A 22,474-nucleotide genomic window follows, 5' to 3' on the forward strand; every position below is an offset into this window, starting at 1 on the left:
TTCCCTGTGTGAGCTTTTCAGAACTTGATTAAATATATCAATCAGGAGGACCAATGAACAGATTTGGAAGTAAAATGGTGTCTGAGATAGGTGACAGGACATTTAGAGTAGTGATTGGTGGTTAACAAAATACTAAGAGTTGTAATAAATCTAATCAGAATTTTGTAGTTTGAAGATATCGTCCAACAATTCTTAAACAATTTTAGATTCTCTAAAGGATGTTTTGTAGCTTAGAAACACATTAATATTTTTCATCTGGTCTACTGAGCATACTTTCAGGGAGTTATGATTTAGGGCTATTTATCTAGGTGTGTGATGAAACTTTTGTATTCAGAAGAGTTGTCCTCAGAGACAGTTACAAAATATATTTCATTTTGCTTTGTTAGCAACATCTGGTCCAACACCGCTCACCTCATTCACCCACCCCTCCACTATAGCAGGAGTATATATTTAGCTTTCTGTCAAATGCTCTTTGGTTTTCATTCGAGTAGTTAAACAAGGGTATATGTTAGAGAAGTGGGCCTGATTCCTTATAATTTTAGTCTCTACATCACTACTGTCCGCTAGGACTTTCTGTGATGATGGAAATATATCTCCACTGTCCAATATGGTAGCACAAGTGGCTATGGAGCCTCTCCAGTGTGGCCAGGGATACAGAGAAGCTGGATTTTTCATTAATTACTTCAAATTTTAAAAGCTGCACATGGCTAGTGGTGGTCTGTCTCCCTAAGAAGAGAATAAAGTCACAGAACATATATTTAGTCTAATAAAATATCAGTAAATTTTGGAATCGTAAGTCTATCTTGAATTGTTACATAAACATTTACTGATACAATTTAAGTATATACAAATACTGGTGTGATTTTTATTGACTAAATTATGGTTGATGTCTTTTTCACTATTTGTATTTTTAAAAAGTTATATTAAGTTGCTTTATAATTATTTCCTGAGGTATAACTATTGTCCTTACATGTTAGGCCACTGTGTATGACACATAGCATTTGCTTTTTTAGTAGTACCACCTGCAGCTTTCAGAATGAACACACTAAACTTTAAGTCTCAGTGCTGTACTGTGAAACAGTAGGTTTGTGATGCACTAAAGGGACGTGCTGAGAACTGTCAGAGCAGCAGACAGCAGGTGCCATCTGAGCCAGTGAATTCCAGCGCTGGGGACTTCTGTCGGGAGCCTCCTTGTTTAGGAGGTTTCCTGAGGAAGCGCCTTGAGTGGCAGGGCTCCCGAGGTATCTAGCAGCTCAGATCTATCCCAGCACACACTCGACATCCTGCCAGAGCAAATGGAGGTTGCAGATTTGGGCAAAAAACCTGGAAAACAAAGAGCACCATGAGCGTTGTTAGTACAGCCAGTTTAAAATGATGAGGTGTTAAACCACATTTGTATAAAGAACAGTTTCTCTAACCCCAGAATCATTACCCTGGGTCTTTAATGCAATTGGTTCATAAACATCAAAGCAGCAACACCAAATTTGTATGGGGTCAGGACCAACTGGGGCTCTGAATGGAGAGACAGCTGAGAGCCGCGTCCTTTGTGTGGGTGGCCTTGCAGCTGTTGATTCACCCTGAGGCTTCTAGACAGTTGCCTCTGCATGCTCGCAGAGCCAGACTTCAGTCTTCGGTAAAAATGGATCCCCTCCCGTGGGATGGACATAAACAAGGGATTGACATCAGCTCTCAAAACATCAGCCGGGCAGCCAGACAGCAGTTATCCTGAAATACTGAGTAGTACCCAGCACAACATCAGGGCTGCCTCTACGTAATATTTGTCTTTGTACAGTAACACTGGGATCTCTTAAGTGTATTATAAATAGTAAAAGCTCAGAGTCCAAAAGGTTCAAGGTGACATTATCCTTCTCTACAAATGGTAGGAATGATAGGAATATCTATTGCATGACACAGCTGCCATACTTTGGTCCTTATGAGGACTCCCAAGTACACTTTTTAATGATAAATGAAGTTATATTTACATGGAATATTTTTAGAAATATCAGTATTCGTTGTTAGATGACAGAAGGCAAAATTTTGGAATCAGAACTGAGTTCAGAGTTCAATTTGGACTCACATTAAGCCATGTGTTGTTGCAAAAATGTCTTAAAACTTTTTAAGGCTAGCATGTACCTCAGGCACAGGGATATGTTTGTGTATACTGGAGGGATTGGAACAATGAGTGCACAGCGTCTGTCTAGCACAGTGCCTGCTATGTAGTAGGGAGGGTCTCAGGAAACAGTATTATGTATTTGGAGGTTTAGATGCTGTGCGTGTAGACTTGTTATTCATTTCTGATCTCTAATCATAAACGTTCCTCTTCTAGATAATGAGTTCCTCCCAGAAAAGTTTAAAGTCTGGCAGATAGTAAAATTTGTGTTCACCCAGTAATTCTACTTCTAGAAACCCTCCTCAGGAAAAGATCCTAATTACAGAAAATGCTGTGTGAACAGTATAATAGCATTATTTTTAATAACAACAAATTCTAGACAACCTACAAGTTCAGTGACTTGAGGGCACACACAGACATCAACTGTGGTACTTCCACTTTTGTGCTACCATTTAACATGATGGCGTGAAGACTGGTGAAATCACGTGTCAAGAATTGCATGTAGACTGAAAATGTAAAAAATTATGGATAGCATAAGTAAAATTTTCAAATGCCAAAGATTCATTAGATGAATAGAAGAACATAATACATTCTTTTTTTAAGAAAATAATTTTTGACGGCCTGAAAAGTTGAGTTCACACTGAGTACCAAGGTCCTGACCTTTAATGAGAAATTAAAATATATTTACTGTCTACTTCAGCTGTTCCAGAACCAAAACTCTAAATACTGTCTTAATAGAACACTCCAAGGGGTTGACATGGAGAGGTGCAGTTGATGACTGCATGAAGGTCGGCCCATCAACCAGTCAAGTATAAGTTGGACCAGAGCAAGTCATAAGAACAGCAAACATTTATACAGTAATTATTGTGTGCCAGATAGTATTTAACAGTTTATAATGCCCTTAACTCATCCAGTCAGTATTCCTATGACCCTGTGAAGTAGGTGCTGTTATTGTCCCCAACATATAGTTGAGGCAACAGGCAATGGGTTCAGTAACTTGCCCAAGTTCACAGTTATTAATACAGTTGAGTCCAAGCTCCAGTCATAGAACTGTTACACAACAGTGATTCCTCACGTTGTAGGTGATACTAATGTTGTATAGAAAATGACATTCTAGAAATTATTAAGGTCTTATAGAAAATGAGATTCTGGAAATTGCACTTTGCTCTGGGAAAAATAAATAGGCATATTACATTTTTTAGTCTCATTTACTCATGACACGAACCTACGGCACGTATCAAAAGGTGAACACTTTCCTGGCACTAGCAATTTAAAGGTAGCTTGTCAGCTCAGGCTTTATTTTGGTTGCCATTGTCAGTTTATTATACAGTGTACTATTGGAGAATTTATTATAGATCTTGTTTGAGTATGTCTGATAATTAAAACTTTGCTATTTAATTATCTTGATGCTGCAGAAATGGAAGTACTACTAAGTACTGGAGTAGTGTCCAATGGTTTTGTGTATTGGAACATGACTAGCTCCTTTTATACTAAGATACAATATATTGCCCGTAGCTCTGGTTGTTACTTAATGACATTAGATGGCTCATAAAAGTGTAAGTGCTGACATTTTTGCTATTAAGAATTTAGATATTCAAATTATGCTTTGTAAAAATGAAGACTAGATTTTAGTTTAGAATGTTATTGGCTAGGAGATAACAAGTAACTAACACTTTATTTTTCCTCTGGGGGAAAAAAAAGTCAATGGAAAATACCCTTGAGGTGAAAGTTAATTACAGTTAAAAAAAATTTACAGCCACATGACATTGTATCATTGTTTAATAGGCTGTGATGAAAATACCCAGGGAAATTGAGTATGTTAGTTTTCTCCAAATAGGAAGCTGTAGGACATACCACTTTTCTCCTCTAGGTGGCACGATTTAGGCTATCATTGAATTAAACGATTCCCCTCCAGCCCTCACACCAGGCGAGGGACTAGTTTCTGAACAATCAGTACAACCGGGGTATCGATTACATTTAACCGTTGTAACTGGTCAAATAACCAGATTGACCTTGCAACAATCTGTTGTCTAGTGACCTTAAGTAACTTAATTAACAAAGACCTCTTAAAAAACAAAAGCTTCTAATAACCAGGTAGCCAAAATCATTTTTGTGTATTGCTGAAGTCTCTTTGGGTCAGAGCACACGCCCATTTATGGATTTATTCCTTTGGTTTATGGTAAACAGTTTGCCATTTGATACTGACTGTGAAGATACTGCGTTTGTACTTGAAAAGACACATAGAGATAACTGAAATAATCTAAAAAGAAACCAGAACTGTAGGTGACGTTAACTTCCCAGGTGTCCCTGGTTTTGTTGCAGCCTTCACTGTTTACTAAACAGGAAAGATCAACATGTAAAAAGTCAGTATTAGGTGACCCGGAAGCAGCAAATGACGGAAACATTCTGTTTGTTCTGTGCACTAAAACGGGAAGAGGACACTTTATTTTTACCTTTCAGATTCTTTTATCTATTGTTCACTTTCCAAAATTTAAAAATGAAGTTGGCTGCACCCAGAATACATGAAATACTTGTTAATCCCATTTTCATCTTCCTCCTCTTCTTCCTGTCTGTGTGGGGGATGGGCTTTCGTGGAGCTCAGAAGAATCTTGACCAGGCACCTCTCAGGAACTTCATTTTGGGCGTGGTGCATGTTTATATAAATGCTAAAAATCATACAAGTATTTTCAAATTATAGCTCTGATAGTGATTATTAGAATCGGTAGCATAGGCAAAGAAAAAAAAGGCTTGGAAATACGCAATATATATCATACTGAACCGAGAAAAGGTGAAAAGTTAACTGATGTATTGTTACAGATTCCGACTGGAAAGTGGCTTCATTTTAGGGTGACAGTCTGGGACAGTCCTGGTTTACCCCTGGTGTCCTGTGTATAGATGAAAAGCATCCTCTTCACTCTTGGAAGTGCTCAGGTTTGTGTGATAAATTATATGGTCGCCCTAGATGTAAGAACTAACTTTCTTTTCTAAGACTTGAAACAAACATCAGGAAAAGTTTGTGGCCCGCAGTCTCCACTTTTACAAATCATAACTACCGATACAGCTTTGCTTTCTAAAATATGTATTAAAAGTATACTTCCACTTTGCTTTTTAAAATACGTATTTACTAGTTTTTCCTTCTAACATTAAAAAAAACTACATCCAGGTTTTCTTTTTATCTGCAATTGCTATTGCCTGTTGGTTTTTGTTTTATTTTCATTTTTTAATTGCAGGATAATTGAGGCAGCAGAAAGGCAAGGTTGTTTGAAATAGAGGTTGGTAACTTTGCTCATGGAAATTTACACATTCAGAATTTTCCACAATCTATGAAACCCACTGAAATGATGACAAATTCATTTAAAGACTATATATCTTAAAAAGATAAAAATTCCACTTTATGTTGTCATACTCATTTTAATTATAACATCATTATGTTTTTCTCTTATCCTTCCTCATCTTTGAATTTTTACTTTGTTCATACTTGTCTCCCGTTCTCCCCAGCAACCTAATTCCAGTCTCTTGCTTTGTGAAGTATCTGGGGACTGCTGGGCTGGTGGGGTCAGTGAAGTAGGAGCAGAGATTCTATAAAGGCAAGTGTCAAACCCTGCCCTAAAAACTAAGGAAAACTCTGCTGCTGGCTTCTTTTGATCAGCATTAGCATTTTATCAAGCATGTCTCCATATTTTAGTGTAAGACAGCTGTCCCCATAATGTTCATTTATTTATATCAATCACCAGGTGCTATTTTAGTGGCTGAATTTCACCGGGGGTAAGAAACCAGAATCTCTGGCTGATTTCAGTAGGCGGTGACAGTATCCAGGCCTCCGGAGGTTGCCCCCTGTTGGAAATCTCACGGAGCTGAAAATATAGAGGTGGAAGGGCCCCAAAGCCACCAGCAGTAATCCATCAACTAATCGCAATTCCAAAGGGTAAGATCAGTGTTCCCACAGTGTATCATCAAAGTGTGAGGAGTTTATCACTTTAAAACCTCACAACCTACTGATACGTCTGCTTTTCCCTGTCTCCTGAGTTCACCCCTTTATCTTTCACCACCTGTGATCTTCTCTTTCAGCCTTTTCCTCCCTGCCAGTGTGCCGTCCTTTGTCCTTTATCACTTCTTTCTTGGATAAACCTATAGATACAGAATGGAAACAATATTTGGATGATTTTTCTTGTGGAAATCACTAAACGTTTTCATTTCATTATTCTGAGAGCAGAAACTTGCATAAAAATGCGTACAGAACATGAGACAAAAAGTGTTATGGACCAAACATTGTTTTTGAATTGTGGTATCAAAGATAAAATTACAAGGAAGAACTTAAAAGGCTTTTGGTATATTTTCACATTAAAGGGTTACTTTGCCTTTCTCAAGTGTAACTGTTGAGAGTAAAATGTAATCAATTACAGTAGCTCTGTATATTTCTTTTCCCCACCTCCTGGTTTTTGAGGCTTGAAACCATTGTGGAAAGCTTTCAAAATTGTTACAAATGAAGTTTTTCTTTCACCAGACTTAGGAAGGACCTATTACATTATAAACTCTTCTCTGTGATCCTTAGGGGTAAAACTCCCGGACAGGGATGAGTAGTTGTTTTGATATCAAGCATTTGTTTAGGCTCTTGTAGGACCTGCACATTAGTTAAGTGAATATACCCATTAATGAGCAGAGAAGGGCTAGCGGTGGAAACAGCTCTCCCACTGATCGGGAAGACAAAGAATTCCATTTTAGGGTGTTAAACTGGAATTTGGACTTAACTGGATTTTGATAATCATTTAGAGTTCTGTTCACCAAAAGTGTATCTTCTTGCCCTTTCTTCCTACAATTAGTAGGGGCAAAATACCATAGTGTTTAACATAACAATGAGCATGAACTTACAGAAACTGCTAGGAGGCATAACCGTGAAGCAAATTCTAATTAGCATCTTCCCTGGCTTTTTCATTCTATTTATGTTGGAGAAAGAGCTGACAGAAATGAAGAAGTGAGAGGATACAAGAATGGTCACTAACATTTAATGGGCATATATTTAAGTGCCAGGTTGTGTTAGAAACTCTCTTGGTACCTTGTGTCATTTAATCCTCACAGTAATCTTAACTTGTTGGTACTATGTGTTATGCCCATTTCATAGATGAAGAAACTAACACAAGTGTCTGAGTAACTTAGCCAGGATCACAAAGCCAGAAAGCGATGGATATTTGAACCCAAGAAAACTTGAGTCTGGAACCTGCCCCTTTTACACTATGCTCACCTGCCTCCTTGAGCTAATCAGGATGGCCTGTGTGGGTGAAATCCCCTTTTACCGCATGGCTTTGGTAAACCAGGGGGACAGCTCTTGAAGTCTTACCTGTTGCATCTTCAAAGGATTGCTCACCTGAGAGGTAGAAAGGGGCGCCTCCTCTCCTGCTACACTCAAGTCACTCTCCTCGGCCACACTAGAAGAGTTTACCATCCCCTCCCCTGTCCTCGCTTCCTGGGCTTTAGGGAAATTAAAAGTAGCCTCTTATGAACAGGCCAGGAGTCTGAGGGGTTGTAAAGTAAGCAGTACGTGTTCATCAAACTAAATACCATGGGCAAAAGTGTGTGTGTTTATGTTGGGAAGGGGGTTGTCAGAAGGATTTATGGCTTAGATTGCTTTCCTAGCAGTGATGGAGATGGACTTTTGCTGCTCTATCCACACTCTAATCTGAATCCACTTAACCTCAGGTACGTTTGTGTTTATATCTAGAAGGTAGTCTCCCTAATTTGAGGGGAGGCTGAGCCTATGTCCTTGGCGGAGCACGGTGCCTAAGGTTACCAGCCGCCTTCCAAAGCCAGATCTTCACTCAGTAGCTCCTGCTTTATGTCCTATAATTGCCCCACGTGTAGGAACAGTCACTTTTCCCCTTTGTGTATAGCTAGATTAGAGCAGTTCTCAAACTCAACTCAAAAGGGATGACAACTTGGTGAAACTACTAGCCCCATAGCAGCACCTCTTGAGTATATTTTGCTTTGGCTATTGGAGTTGTAGCTGGTTGTCTGACTGCTTTCAAGTTGCTTCAATTTGAAATTGACCTCCAGGAAAGGAACGTGCTAATGCTGATTTACACATAATTTTCAGAATTATTCAGAAGTTGGTTGGAACAATTCCTTTATTCCAGAGTTTTCTGATGTGTTTTCATAGGAAAAAGTCCCATGTTCAAGGGAGTTCAGGATATGCTGGGTTAAAAGGGTTAAACAGTTTTATTTTCTGTAAGATTCTCAGAGCCTTTAACATGACAGAAACTGTGAATCTGTAAGTAGGCAATAGAGTACCCAGTATCTCTCAAACTTAACTTCACCACACGATCCCTGTTTGTCAGACACATTCTGGTACCAGTGCTTCTTAGAAATACGTAGTGGATAAGAACATAGACAGTACATTCTGATGGCAAAATCCATCTTACTATGGTCTTGAACAAGGTACTTAACCTCTCTGTACCGCAGTCTCCTCATCTGCAAAATAGAGATGATAATAATAATACCTACTTTAGAATGTTGTGAAGATTAAATGACCATACATATATACATCTGTCGATCTGCCTCACGTTACTGAGTGTAATATGTGTTAGCTACTGTTATCGTAACTATTTACCCCTCTGTTTACTAATGGTATAGGCCCCATACACATGGAAAGTGTAAATTCCAAAAGTTAGAGAAAGCTCCTTGTGACCTTTCTATAATGAAAGGAACATCTGAACTAGGGAGTGATATAGTGGCTTTGAGTTTGGGGGAAAACTCAACAGAGTTTCCAGTTTAAATCATCTGTCTAGTCGGTATGGCTACCGTCATGATGAAATGAAAATGTTGACTTTGAGTAACTAAAGGTAAAAGAAAAGAAAAAGGGAAAAGTGAACAGGGGCAAGAATTATTTTTGTATTTATCTAATTTGGACTAGGTTGAAATAGAAAATGTCAAGTTATGAGTAGTGTATAACAGCGACATCAAACACTTAAAATCCCAGCTTCCTGATATATGCTGTGGAAAGAATGAAGTTGATTGCTAAAGTCTAGCTGGGGAAGAAGGTGAAGAGAAAGCCATGTCAAGATGTGGCTTAGGCAGCAAATTAAGAAGATAGCCATTCATTCAAACAGTAAAATAAATATAATTCATTCTCCAGGTGCAGAAGAGAGAGCTCTGTTTTCAGCCGTTCACAGTCAAATGCAGAACTAGGCTATAAACAACAAACCATAATAAAATAAGCTTTAGGATAGAGGTACCAGCACGGTGCTATGGAATCTCAGAAAATGATGCCACTAAAAAGCTAGGAGGTGGAGCTTGGATGACCTATCCCAGGGCTGGCCTGGCCCAGAGTCAACTGTTTGATGCTCATTTGCATGAGCGAGCGAGCGAGAGAGCGAGAGAGGAGAGAGAGAGAGAGAGGGAGAGAGAAAACAATACAGGAGGGAAGACTTCCATTCTAGAGCAAGTGATCCCAACTGGGAGGCTGTGAGCGAGCGAGCCACACGAAGTAAAAATGGGAGGCTTGATCGCATGTCCTTCACCAGACGGGTCCAAAATGACTATATAAAGTAAATACCATAAATCACTGTTGTCAGGGCGCACACCACCTCCTCCCTCCCTTCCCCACAGCCGTCCTCATTTCCACACCCCCTCAACGGTTCAGGGAGAGCTCGTGGTCTAAGTAAACGAGAGGACTTCTGACTGTAATCCTAGCACGTCACTTCGTTGAAGGCAAACACGTGGTTCAGAGAGAACTTATAAATCTCTCCTCCCAGGCAGGATCGTGATGTTATCTGCTGGCAGCAGAAGGTTCGCTCCGAGGGGAGCTCCAGAAGCTCCCGACAAGAGAGAGACAGAGAGAGAGGGGCAGGCAGAGGCAGCGGGAGAGATACAGAGAGACCGAGAGAGGCAGAGAGAGACACACACAAGGAAGAGCGAGAGCGCAAGTGAAGGAGGACTGGCGAGAGGGATGGAGAACCTAGGATAACGGTCTAGGGAGCCATTCGGGGGCAAACCGAGGGGCTGCCTGGCTGCAGAAAAGAGGAAGGAGAGGATCTACTGCAGGCTGCCTACTACCCTCGGCGAGAAAGCCCAAGTGGCAGAGAAACCAGGAGTGGGTGGGCAAGGGTGGGAGTCCAAGGCAACCCCTTCGCAACCCCCTAGGAATAAAACTCCCCTGTCGGCGCGTCCCGGGGCTGCCGCTGCGGTCCGCGGGGGGCGAAAGCCACGGCGGCGGCCGCCGCTCGTCTGTTGCCGGGTTGGCGTTTCGAGCGAGAGGAGAAGGAGCAGAAGGAGGGAGCTGGAGGCCGGACGCGTTCGCCAGCGGCGGCGGCGGCGGCAACGTGGAGTGACCGGGCGGGTCGGCGCGCCGGCCGGGGTGTCGGCCCCCGCGCGCACCTCCGGGAGCAGGATCCTCGCCGCGGCCCCCGCGGCCCCCGCCGGAAGCGGCCGAGTCCCGGGCGCAGCGCGAAGCGCTCCCGCCTCCCCGCCGGGGCCGGGCTCGCTCCCAGCGCGCGCACACGGGCGCGCGCGCGCGCACACTCACACACACACTCACACACGTGTGCGCCCCTCCGCTCCGGAGCTGCTGCTGCTCCTGCTTTCAGCGCCGTAGTGGAAGGCAGGGCCGCGCCGCTCCTTCTTTAAATATATAAATTGGAGCCGGCCGGCCTCGGCCGCCCCCCTGACAGCGCTGCCTGCGGCCCTCCCGCCGGCGCTCCCGCTGCCAGCCCCGGGACCTTTTCATCTCTTCCCTTTTGGCCGGAGGAGCCGAGTTCGGATCCGCCACTCCGCACCCGAAACTGACACACTGAACTCCGTTTCCTCCTCCTAAATTTATTTCTGCCTAATAGCCACTCGTCTCTTTTTTTGCCCCCATCTCGTCGCTCCAAGAAAACTTTTGCTGACTCCCCCAAGTGAAGCTTCCCCCTTGCCCGTCGTGTATTAATATTTCCACTTGGGGAACGACTTGCCTTTTCTTTTTAAAGGAATTCAAGCAAGATAGCTTTTTCTCTCGGACATTGACTCCCGATTGTTTGCAAAAGTTTCGCATTAAAAAAAAATCTACCTGATCTGTACTTTGAGAGTTGTTGGTTTCTTTTTATTTTTCTTACTTTTTTACTTTTTTAAAAAAAAATTTTTCCACCTTAAAAAAAAAAATGCACTACTGTGTGCTGAGCGCTTTTCTTCTCCTGCATCTGGTCACGGTCGCGCTCAGCCTGTCTACCTGCAGCACGCTCGACATGGACCAGTTCATGCGCAAGAGGATCGAGGCGATCCGCGGACAGATCCTGAGCAAGCTGAAACTCACCAGCCCCCCAGAAGACTATCCCGAACCCGAGGAGGTCCCCCCGGAGGTGATTTCCATCTACAACAGCACAAGGGACTTGCTCCAGGAGAAGGCGAGCCGGAGGGCGGCCGCCTGCGAGCGCGAGCGGAGCGACGAGGAGTACTACGCCAAGGAGGTTTACAAAATAGACATGCCGCCCTTCTTCCCCTCGGAAAGTAAGTACCGCTCCCCGCTTCCACTCCCCGGGGCTTAGCGCTGCCCGAGGCTTCCAGAACCGCAGCCACTCCAGGGATCGCCCTGCCCTCTCCGGGTCCCAGCTCGCTCCTTCCCCTGCTCCTGTCCTCCGTCCCACCCACCTCCTTGCCAGTTGTGTGCTTGAGGACGTTAGGCTTTAAAACGTGGACTTGCGACTTTTAATTTTCTCCATTTCTCCCTTCCCCCAACGCTCCGTCTTTTATAAGGCGTTTTTCTCTTTTTTTCTCTTCCCTGGAATTCTCGACTCGGCCACCGGCTAGGAGTCAGCCCTCCTCTGTCAAACTTGGAGGCGCTCCCTGGGGCCGCGTTAAACCGGGAAACCTTGGTGGGTTTGTTTTCTTTGCTCCGATTGGCCTGAAGCCCGCCGAACTGGTGCACGAGGGGTTAAAAAAAAAAGTGGCTCAAAACTAGCCTCTCCGGAAGGCGCCCCTTTCCGTGCCGATCTATCAGCTGATTCCCCAAGCCTTCCCTATTGTCTCTAAACTCCCCGAAAAATGTCAGCATCGCCAAGACAAAACCCGATCTGGAGACCCCTCCAAAAACCTACCTCCAACCCCTCAATTCTTGAATCTACTGCCTCGGCGAGGTGTTTACATTCCCCCCAAGGCGAGATCTTGTAACCACGTCCCCTTTTGATTTCACCTGGAATGGTAGAAAGGACAGCTTCGTTGCTGACTACGTTTAAGAGGGTTTTTCCTTCACGTTATTTTTTTCCGAATTCACTCAAACCTGCCTTCTTAAAATCGCCGGTGTAGCAGATCCTTTTTCTTATGCGTTTATCGTTTATCTTTCTCACTCTTGAGCCCGGTGTTCCCTGCCCTTTCATAGGCTTCCTGCAGTCACTTCGTTGCATTCCTAAATCTCAGCGTAGAAGACAGCCGATTTTTTTTTCTTTTTAAACTGGCTTCTCTGAGGGCAGTGTCCTCAAAACCAGCTGGCATACAGTAGCAACGGGAGTGAATGATTGATTGTTGAGTTCTTTGAGGGGAAGGGAAGAGGGCAGTTAGCTTAGAATGATTTCCAAGTTCTTTAAAAAAAAGAAAAGAAGAAGCAGCATATATTGATGCCTGAGAGGGTTAAATACCAGGAAGAAGAAAAAGAAAAAAAAAAAAAAAAAAAGAGCTCCAACATTTGCCTATTCCAAATCCCAAGTCGTACACTTTTCATTGGTTGCCCATCTCTCTCCTCCCCTTTCCATGCCCTATATACTCCCTGGCAGCCTTCACAACGTCTCTGTGTCTTGCCTACAGAGATAATATGGCCATCTTGGTAATTTTATCCTAGAGGTTCTAATTGCAGGGTGGTGCTTTTCTTTTTGAATATTTATATTTAGTTTGACAAGTCGTAGTTCCGGGACTTGCCATGTCTTGTATTTGATGGTCTCACATTGTCAGCTGAAGTATCCAACCCCAGGCTTCCTGGCGACCTCTGTTTTGCTGCAGCATCATCTCTTCTTGTTTAAGGGCAGAGCTGAGGCAGGAGATCCTGGCAAGCAGGATGATTTTATTATTGTAATTACGTCACCATCCACAACAATGGTGATAAATACACTCCACCCTGGTGATTCCCCCCCGGGGAGTGAAGGAAAGCTTTCTACCTGGGGTGGAGCCATGGAGATAATTAGGAAAGAAAGTTCATTGTAATTAGTCCAAAATCATTGAGACCCAACAGGGAATTGAGTCAGTTTGCTTTCTCTAGCACGTGCAACCGTTCTACTGGAATTTGGGCAGGCGGGCAGTTATGTTATGTAGAACCAGAACAAGCCAAGCCTTCAATGTTTACCTGCAACAGCTCTCATGAATTGCTGGCATTTTCATAACAGAGAGGAGGTCTGATCCCTTCGTGAGATAGGTGTGGAAAGAGCAAATTACCCAAGAGGGTGTTCATTCTTTGTTCTTCAAGCACTCTTCAGTCTAAACAACTGAGGTGATCCCACGCAAGATTATCATCATCACCAAATTGGAGAAAATTCTCAAATTATTAGGATTTCAGAGGTTGGCATCTCAGGTGCGTGTGTGGATTCCCTTCTGCTTCCTCTCCCAGCTACCAAAGAAATGAAAGCCTCTGATCAGTGCAGGATAAAATATAAACTATCAGTCTTCCTACAAAGAGTGCAGGCTTCTTAAAGCCTTAAAGGAAATTTAGGAGCAGAAAGCCTTATTAATAGCAGATTTGATACTACTGTGCTAGGACTGTGGATAATTTTATAGAAAGTAGGTTAACTGATTTTCCAGTACTTTCTAGTTATACTGGAATATAGTGAACCCTTCCAAAAAAAAGGAAGAAAAGAAAAAAAAATCACTCCACCATATTTTTAAAGGGCAAACGGAAAGGACAGCATTGGCTTATATACCAGCTTTCCCTCTTTAGGACCTTTCCACCTAACTTTTAACTCGGTCCTCCCTGAAGAGACGGTGGGGAGGAAGTGTGCCTGTCATTTCTTGAAGGGAATCTGCAGCGGGTCATAAGCCCCAGAGATGAAGGCATGGGAAAGATCACTGGTTCACTTTTTACCACCAACTTATTAGCGTTCAGGGAGTGACTTCAGCTCAAATATTACAAATATGCTCTAACCGTGCTCAATGAGCTATATATCATTACAGATTGTTGGTAGCCCTTTGCAGGACGTTTTATACAGTTCAGACAAAATGTTTTTAGCAATGTGGAGTTTTAAAAGTAAAAATATAAGAGATATTGTATATGCCTTCAGGCATATTTTGTCTTAAATATTATCCTTGGCCCAGCGTACTATATAAATACAGTAAATATGAATAGAACTGGCCAGGTGCCAATCTCCTAGGATGAATTTTAGTCAAGAAGGTATTTATGGGATATAAATAATACTGTGTCAACATTTGAAGAAGGGATCTGATTAGTTTTGAATTTATTCGTATTGATCTTTTCACATGCTGTTAGTTTAAGGCTCAAAGTGGAGTTATGCTAAGGTTTACCCATACTTTACCCAGTGGGAATTAGTGGACTTCTCGTCCTTTTGACAATCCACTTGAACTTCAAGCACATCTATTCAAAAGACACTGTACAGGGCTTTAGAAATTTAGAAAGAGTGATTCCACATAACAGAGTAAGAATCCAAATGATTAACAATTAAAATATGTAGACCCTTCGACAGTCAAAAAAAAAAAAAGGAAGAGACAAAATTTTATTTTCTTTCTTTCGCCTCTCTTTTCCATGTAACAAATCAGGCACGTGTTGTGGTTCTAACTGTGGTGATTTTGTCCTTTCCCCCGCCCACACCCTCAGGGAACATTTGGCAATGTCTGGAGACATTTTGGGTTGTCATGATTGGGAGTGGAAGGGCCAGGGAGGTTGCTCACCATTCTAGAATGCACAGGAAAGGTCCCTTTTCCACCCGCCACCCCCATACATCAAAGAATTATCCTGCTCCAAATGTCAGTAATCCCCACGTGGAGAAACCCGGTAACCCTGGGATTTATTTGCAGTTGCTGAATTCTGCTAGTAGTACCATTTCCAAAGTAATAATCTGAAAGTAAAACATCTTTATCATCAAAAGGACATTAACATGGAATAGAAAGATAATCAGAAACTTTTCTTAAGTAAGTGGGACTATGAATTTGACTTTTTGGTATGGTGTATACTTCATTATTATGATCTTAAAGGGCCTAAATTAGAGGCATCAAAGGTTCCCATTCATTTAGCCTAAGTAAGGGTGTCGCTCCACCCATCTGTAACTTCAGTCAGCAGCAATGTGATATTAGTCAGGACAGAGCAAAAAAGAAGTGAGGGATTACCGTGGATTTTCCTTGCAAGGAAAATAAGCAGCTCATGTTAAGGAAGAGTGGAATCTCCAAGCTCAGCAATGGAAGAAAGTTGGTTTATTCTCTCATATTGAATTAGATAAACTAAAATATACAGCCTGAGACATTACGGTGAGGTTTCCTTTGTAATTGTTTCACATAAATGCTAAGCATTTAATACCAAGCAATCTCTTTTTCTATTTCCCCTGTAATTTTCCAAGTGAAATTGAGGAAGATAGGAAGCATACCAATAGCACTATGGTTTGTGGGGTGGGGGGGACGCAACGTAACATTCTATTCATGGATATATCTTTCTGTGTACACATTGCTGAACTGTCAGCCAATTGCCCGATGAAAGAAAATATTAGCAGTTGCTGGAACATAGTACTATTTTTGCTTGATGTTCAGGGATTTTTTTTCTGTTTCTTAAATTGAACTATAGTTGATTTACAATATTGTGTTAGTTTCAGGTATACAGCAAAGTGATAGGGATTTTATTTTTCAGATTCTCTGTGGATGTGTCAGAAAGAGGGACACAGAGAGAGAGACAGACTTGAACCCCTTCCCTAGACTTCCCCAATGATTGAGTTATTAATACACAGCAGACCCAACTTTAATTCCCCTACTTGTATTGCATCATTGCTTGTACTAACACTAGTGCTTAATTGTGGTCGCGTTTAACTTTAGGCTCCGTTCTCTTCCAGGATTTTCTCTCTTTTCTTTCTTTTACTTTTCAAAGTCTAGCAAAACTCCTCAAAGAGATATACTGGTTATAACTGAAGTAGTTGGGCCGTCTTTGTTGCCAAGGGAGGCCGGTCTCCTCTCCTGAGGAGTCCCCACTGGATGGAGGCTGGGCTTTGTGAAGCTGGAGGGGTAGATGGGGACCAGCTGATCTGGCAGAGGCTCCGGGAGCCTTCTGTGTCTCCACAGCGACCCCTGGGGTCTACTCAAGGAGCTGCACTTTTTGAACGATGCCTTCTCCCTGGTGAAGAGATGCTGATGTAACCCCAGTCACAGCATCTTTCATATAAAAAGATATGAAAGAATGACAGATCCTGTTTCCTAGAGGAAACTGAGATGTGAGAAAAGGGCTAATGACTCACTGTTGATCCCATATCAAATCTGGGTTAGAACAAAGGAGGTCACTGACTTCTAGGCCTTTGCCCAGAGATTACAACACACTTCAAGCTGCATTTTTAGAAGTTTAGGGAAAATAGAGTGGAAGAGCCTGGCCCTGGGAGAGACGTACAAGCTGACCACCGAGGTGGGATTCTGGGGGGACTCCTCCCTCCCCGCCGCCACCCCCAGCCCTTTACAGGTTCAGTATTAAGGTGATCCGGGAGCAAAGAACCTGCAGGCAAGAGCTCTGCAAACAGCCCTGTCAGCTCTCCTGATATAGCATTTCCGGTCCTCAGGGATCCTGGAGAGAGGATGTGGATTTGCCAGATGTGCTCGCTCTCCTTAGGCAGCCTGACTGCCGAAGGGTGGATCCACTTCGCAGATTCTGAACAGCTTGATGAAATGTGCCTCTGGCCCGAGATAAACAAACGTTTCCATTGTCATTTTGAAACCATATGGTGTGCTTTGGGTTTTTAATATTTTTTCAACAAAGATACTTTTTAACCTAGGAATTCAGTGTTCTCCAGGTAGTTTCAATTTAATCACATACTAGGGATTCTCTGATGGGTTTGTTTAGGCGGAAAAGCTTGTTTCCATCCTGTGTTTGGGAGAAATTCGCCTCACGCTGCAGTCACAAGTGGGTTTTGGTGGCTGTCGTTGGTTTTGTTTCTTTTCTAACCTCTGATATGTTAGAACTACACTGCACTGTGACCAGCACCTTGCTTCCGGATTGTCTTCGTGGCCTTGACTCTGCATCTGCACTCCCCCTTGACCACTTCCCCACAGGCTCTAAATTGCCTTCTTGTTCTTCTCTCTTCTGGAATATCTGTGTGTAGGGTGGTGAACTTCATTCAACCATGGCTCCATTTCTTCACTTGTAAAGATGAAGAAGATGCTGGCTTCCTAGGGTTGCAAAGGACTGACCGTGACCTGTGTAAAGACCCCCTGTGCTCTGCTTCTGGCACTTAGTAGACCCTCTTTGCATGCCAGCTATTAACCATTGATTCTCAGACACCATTGATTTAAAGGTACACTGTTATTTTATGTGCCACAGAGAAAGAAATATCACTGACAATTGACTATAACGTGCCATTGATTATAAGATATTAAAAGGAGATATGTTAGAGATATTCCAATATGATTAAAAGTGATGCCCTGGGGACCACTCCCACCAGCCTGGGATGTCTCGGGACCAACAACTCATTCATTTCCTAGTAAGTTCCACTCAGTAGATCTGTTTCCCTGGCTCCCTCGGATTGGTCCTTAGGTGACCTTTGCCACCTAAGGGGCTGGGAACAGAGACCGGCAGGGCTGGTAATCCAGCATGCCCAGCACTATCTAATCCTCATATAGGGAGGCCTTGAGGATCTAGGCTTCGTAGGTAAGATCTCAGATGTCTTAGATAATATCCAAGACCTTTCAGAGTCAGGCCCCTCCTCCTTGCTCAGCAGCCCCCCAACTAAATCCCCCCAAGAAAACTACACTCCAGCCAGATCACCCTCTTTTCCTTTACCCAAATGGGCCCTTTATTTCTGTGCCTCCAGCCCTTTGTTTATGTCATTTCTTCCACTTAGAGATCCATCTTTTAACACCTTTAAATACCCTTCAAGGTTTAGTTAGTACCATCTCCTTATGAGACCTTCGTCGACGTTCTTTGTCCTATTTAAGTAGCTCTTCCTCTGCACTCTCACGATACTGATATTCATCTCTATCTCAGCCTCTTTTCTTTTGCTGTAGGTAAAATCTAGCTGTGTCCTGACCTGTCTTCTTCATCGGTTTGTAAACTGCCTCAGAACAGGAACCCACTCTGACTTACCTATGTTCTTACAGCACGTTGTTGTTGCTCAATCAATGCTTAATAAAGGAATGAGCGTTTCCCTTTAGAGAATAAGATTGAGTTACCAGAAGAAGGATCAAGAGTTCAAAGCATTGGGGTTTCCCTGGTGGCGCAGTGGTTGGGAGTCCGCCTGCCGATGCAGGGGACGTGGGTTCGTGCCCCGGTCCGGGAAGATCCCACATGCCGCGGAGCGGCTGGGCCCGTGAGCCATGGCCGCTGAGCCTGCGCGTCCAGAGCCTGTGCTCCGCAACGGGAGAGGCCTCAACCGTGAGAGGCCCGCGTACCGCAAAAAAAAAAGAGTTCAAAGCATTGGACCGGGAGATATGGAGAGACAGAAATCTACTCACCTCCGTTATTGGGGACAATGTTCCTGATGGATCTTGTCCCTGTGCTGAAGGCAACACAGGCTTCTCAGAACCATTCATTTCCTGTTTCCAGTTTTGCAGATAAAAATGAAAATGATGGCGATAGTGATGATGATGAAAGCGAACCCTCACTGGGTACATGCTACGTGCCAAGCATAGTTTTAAATATTTTACACGCATGCACTTATTTCACACTCAAAAGTGACCCTATACGGTCCAGACTGGTATTTTCCCTGTGACGTATGAGGACACGGCTATAACTATTTCTATCAGCGATGTCTTACCGGAAGTCAGACTTTTAGGTACCACGAGTAATAGAGGCCCCAAATAGAGACCAGGAAATGGAGAGCATGACTTTTCCTGCCCTCTCGCAAAACGATACAGTCCCTCCATGAAAGGGTGGTGACTCTCCTCACCTGGCAGGAATTACATTCATAGAAGCTCTGCATTCTTTCCCTCCAGAAGGAAGGATACTTCTGAAGCCTTTCCTACCACCCTGGGTCTCTCTTCTTGCCTCTACCACATTCTTCCACTTTTATCTCTGCACTTGGTTGATACAAAAATTGTGATTTCTCAAGTCTCCTGGTCTTGATCTTGAACTGCAACCATTTTCTTCACAACATCTTTATAAATTTGATTGATAGGTGATTCGTCTTGTCTCTCGCAGAAAATTAATTTATTGAGGAAGGCAGGATGGTGTTGTACGGTGAGCACAGACCTGAGAGCCAGGCAGCCCCAAGAAGTGAAAGAAAGAGAATAAATAAAAGGGAATCGCACCAGAGGAATCTCAGAGACTGAAAGGGAAGAGGGAGCATCAAAGACAGGAAGTCCTACTCCAGGCCAATGGCAGTTGTTAAAATGTGGTCTTGTTTGGGTTAGCAACTTGGCTGTCTCCGTGCAAGTTATTCAATCGGCCTCGTTGACATTTAAGTTGCTTCCTGCTGAATTCAGATCCTACCTCTGCCATCACTGGCTTGGTGACCAGGCCGAAGCCCCTGCACTTAAGCTGATCTCAGTTTGTTCACTTGTCACGATGAAGAAGCTGATATCGGCCCCCTAGGGTTGTAGAGGATGGATGATGACATGCAAAGAAAGGCCAAGCGCAGCTGCTTCTGGTACCTAATAGGCTTGCTTTACACGGCAGCTATCATTCACTGAATCTCAAACGCTATTGATTTTACAGTGCACCATTATTTTATATGCCACTTAAAAAGAAATATCATTGCCAAGTAATTGTAACGTGCCATTGATTCTAAGAGGGCATCAGGATTTTAGAGGTATGAAAAATATGTAAAATCAGTGAAGTCGCATAAATATTTGTGGATTGGGAGAATAGCGGTCCATGTGCATGTAGCAGAGTGCTGTGTCCTAGAAGCACATCGAAAATAAAATTAAGTGGGAACATGATATCTGCCCTCGGAAAACGTTTCTATTTAGTAAACTTTAAGAGCCTGCGACTGGTAATCGCCACCTCTGGCACCAGAAGCAGGAGGTCCACATCATGGATTCCTCCCAGCTGGAGTGTCTTACTGTGCACGCTCAGTGCATTAATATCCAGTTTTGATTTTTTTTTTTTTTGACATCTCAAGATGTTACCAGTTGTTTCAAAGGGCCTTTACATTTCTAGGAAAAAAATGTTTAAAGTTATTTTTAACGGATCTCTCTGAGTACACGTATGAGTCACATGGCACTCACCTCTTTATCTTTCTGGGCCTTAAAGGTTGAAATCCAACAAAGGATGGGGGGAGGGTATTGCTCAGAAAAGGCTAACATGCAGAAGGGACTTGTGGGCAATGTGCCTCTGGGCTGGCGCGGCCCCTCCTCCCAGGCCCCCTGTCTCACCCGCTCCCCTGGGGAGAGGCTCTGTTAAAGAAGGAAGCCAGGACATTTGGACCTCCCTGCATCTCCGTGACCAGGCACCAGCCACAGCAATTTCTTCGCTGTCAGGCGACTCATTTAAAAGCAGACTTTAGCAGCAAAATGCCATTAGGGGGTAGAAGTCTCCCAGAGGAGGATGGATGGGAGGAAGGGGAGAGGGTAGTGGAGGAGTCACCACAAAGGGTTTGAGTAGGAAATGAAAACTTAGAAGGTGATGTCAGAGAGGAGAGGCCGTACTAGGCCCAGGGTAGCTGTTAACAGAGCAGAATGATCTCTGCGTGCGGTAGCATCCTGGCTTTCCTGGGGCGACCGAGTAAAACCATTTCGTTGGTATGAGAGGACGTTGCCGTCCAAGAGGAATCGAGTTTACTGGATTTAGCATCTGTTACAAGGAGGGAAAGCCTGCTGGTGCCCAGAAAGCTCTTCTGTGTGGACCAGCCCCCATCCCTTCATTCTCAAAAATGAGCCCTTGGATTTGGTTCTGCCTGATAAGTCAAAAATGTGGGGCTTAGATGTTCCTTTAATCACAACAACTTGAGGAACTTAAAGCAAATGGAAAATGCTTTCTGGATGTTACAAAGCCCAGACCTTCTGAAAATAGTTCAAATGCATTTCCAACGTCCCCAGGCAGCTGTTTGCGCTCACATTGGCACGTTGCACACATCTCTGTCCACAGAGAAACTGTCACTCTCCCTTCGGAGAGTGGCCGTGGCTCGTGGCCTCCATGTCACTAATTAGGAAGCAGGACGTTCCTGAGGGAGAGACGTGGTGTTTCTGAAAGGAGAGTCATGGGGCAGCTGTTGGAGAGTAAGGCTGCTTTTTTGGAGATGTTTGTTTCAGGAGGTGCTGTAGCATCTTTCCAGTCTCAAGGAAGAAAAAGAAAAATGTTGTGACTTTGACCTTGGCGCTCCGTTCATTTGGCTTTTGCTATCTAACCCACACCACACTGACAAATACCACATCTGTCTTGACAAGCTAGTTCACAAATAACTGCTCATTCATAACTTCAGGCTGTTGTAAGAATCCTTATTTGTTACTTCAGCTTGTGAACGAGAATGCACAGTTTGGTTTTGAGAAAGACATTGAAACGATCAGAAGTCCACTGGTCTCTGCAGATCTCAGGGGAAGCACTCTCTAAAAGAGAAGACCATATTTTTTAATGTGTTTTAAGAGTGCTAAAGTATATTATTGCCCATAAATGGGAATTTTCTGGGAAATTTAATTTTTAAGTTTTGGAGTCATTTCTGTATTGGGAATTGAACACTTCTTAGACCAAATTCATCAGGGATTATTCTCTCTAGAGAATACACAGTCACTTTGTCATTCCTTCCACTGGGGGGGTTCATTCTTATAGGGTCATTTATTTCCCTATCCATTGACCTAATCTCATTTTCACTCTGCTTTGACAACTTAATGACCATGCCATTGACATTGTTTCTTCTTGCTTTATAATAAACTCATATAACTCAGTTGCTGGCTGAGAAAGGCCAGAATGGGGGCTGGCGGCGGGGGGGCGGGAAAGGTAGATGACTTATTCTGATTCGACTTTAGAAGGAGAAAAAAAAAGGAAAATCACAGACTGAGGACATTTCTTTGTAGAAGATGGATGATTTGGTAAAGGAACTGCCCACTTGGAGGTCTGTCAGGGTTTTCGGTTGGGGAAGTGTTTCTACATCCAAGTTCACACCTTAGCATCTGGGGCTCTGGAAGTTAAGGAGAGAGAAACAGAGGTAGGAGCTTTTAGCTGGAAGTAGCTGGGCAGAACCAAAGGAGAATTATGGCTGTCACGTCAGGTTCTAAGGCAGCGGTTCTCACCCTGAGATATGTCTATTATATAGTCATTTTGATCTGAATAGTAACTTAGTCATTCATTCG

At 43.3% G+C, this 22,474-nt stretch overlaps 1 protein-coding gene across 3 annotated transcripts in view; it reads left to right on the forward strand.

Moving 5' to 3' along the window:
* The first annotated feature begins 9,869 nt into the window (after positions 1 to 9,869).
* TGFB2 (transforming growth factor beta 2) overlaps positions 9,870 to 22,474 on the forward strand; it is an 83,880-nt gene continuing 71,275 nt past the window's right edge. For all 3 annotated transcript variants that reach the window (XM_030868325.3, XM_030868326.3, XM_030868327.3), the window contains exon 1: positions 9,870 to 11,584. In XM_030868325.3, coding sequence (XP_030724185.1) covers positions 11,239 to 11,584 — 346 coding nt within the window. In that variant the 5' untranslated portion in view covers positions 9,870 to 11,238. The remainder of the gene's footprint in view (positions 11,585 to 22,474) is intronic.

The sequence above is a fragment of the Globicephala melas genome, chromosome 1 (genome assembly GCF_963455315.2).
Source record: "Globicephala melas chromosome 1, mGloMel1.2, whole genome shotgun sequence".
NCBI lineage: Eukaryota > Metazoa > Chordata > Mammalia > Artiodactyla > Delphinidae > Globicephala > Globicephala melas.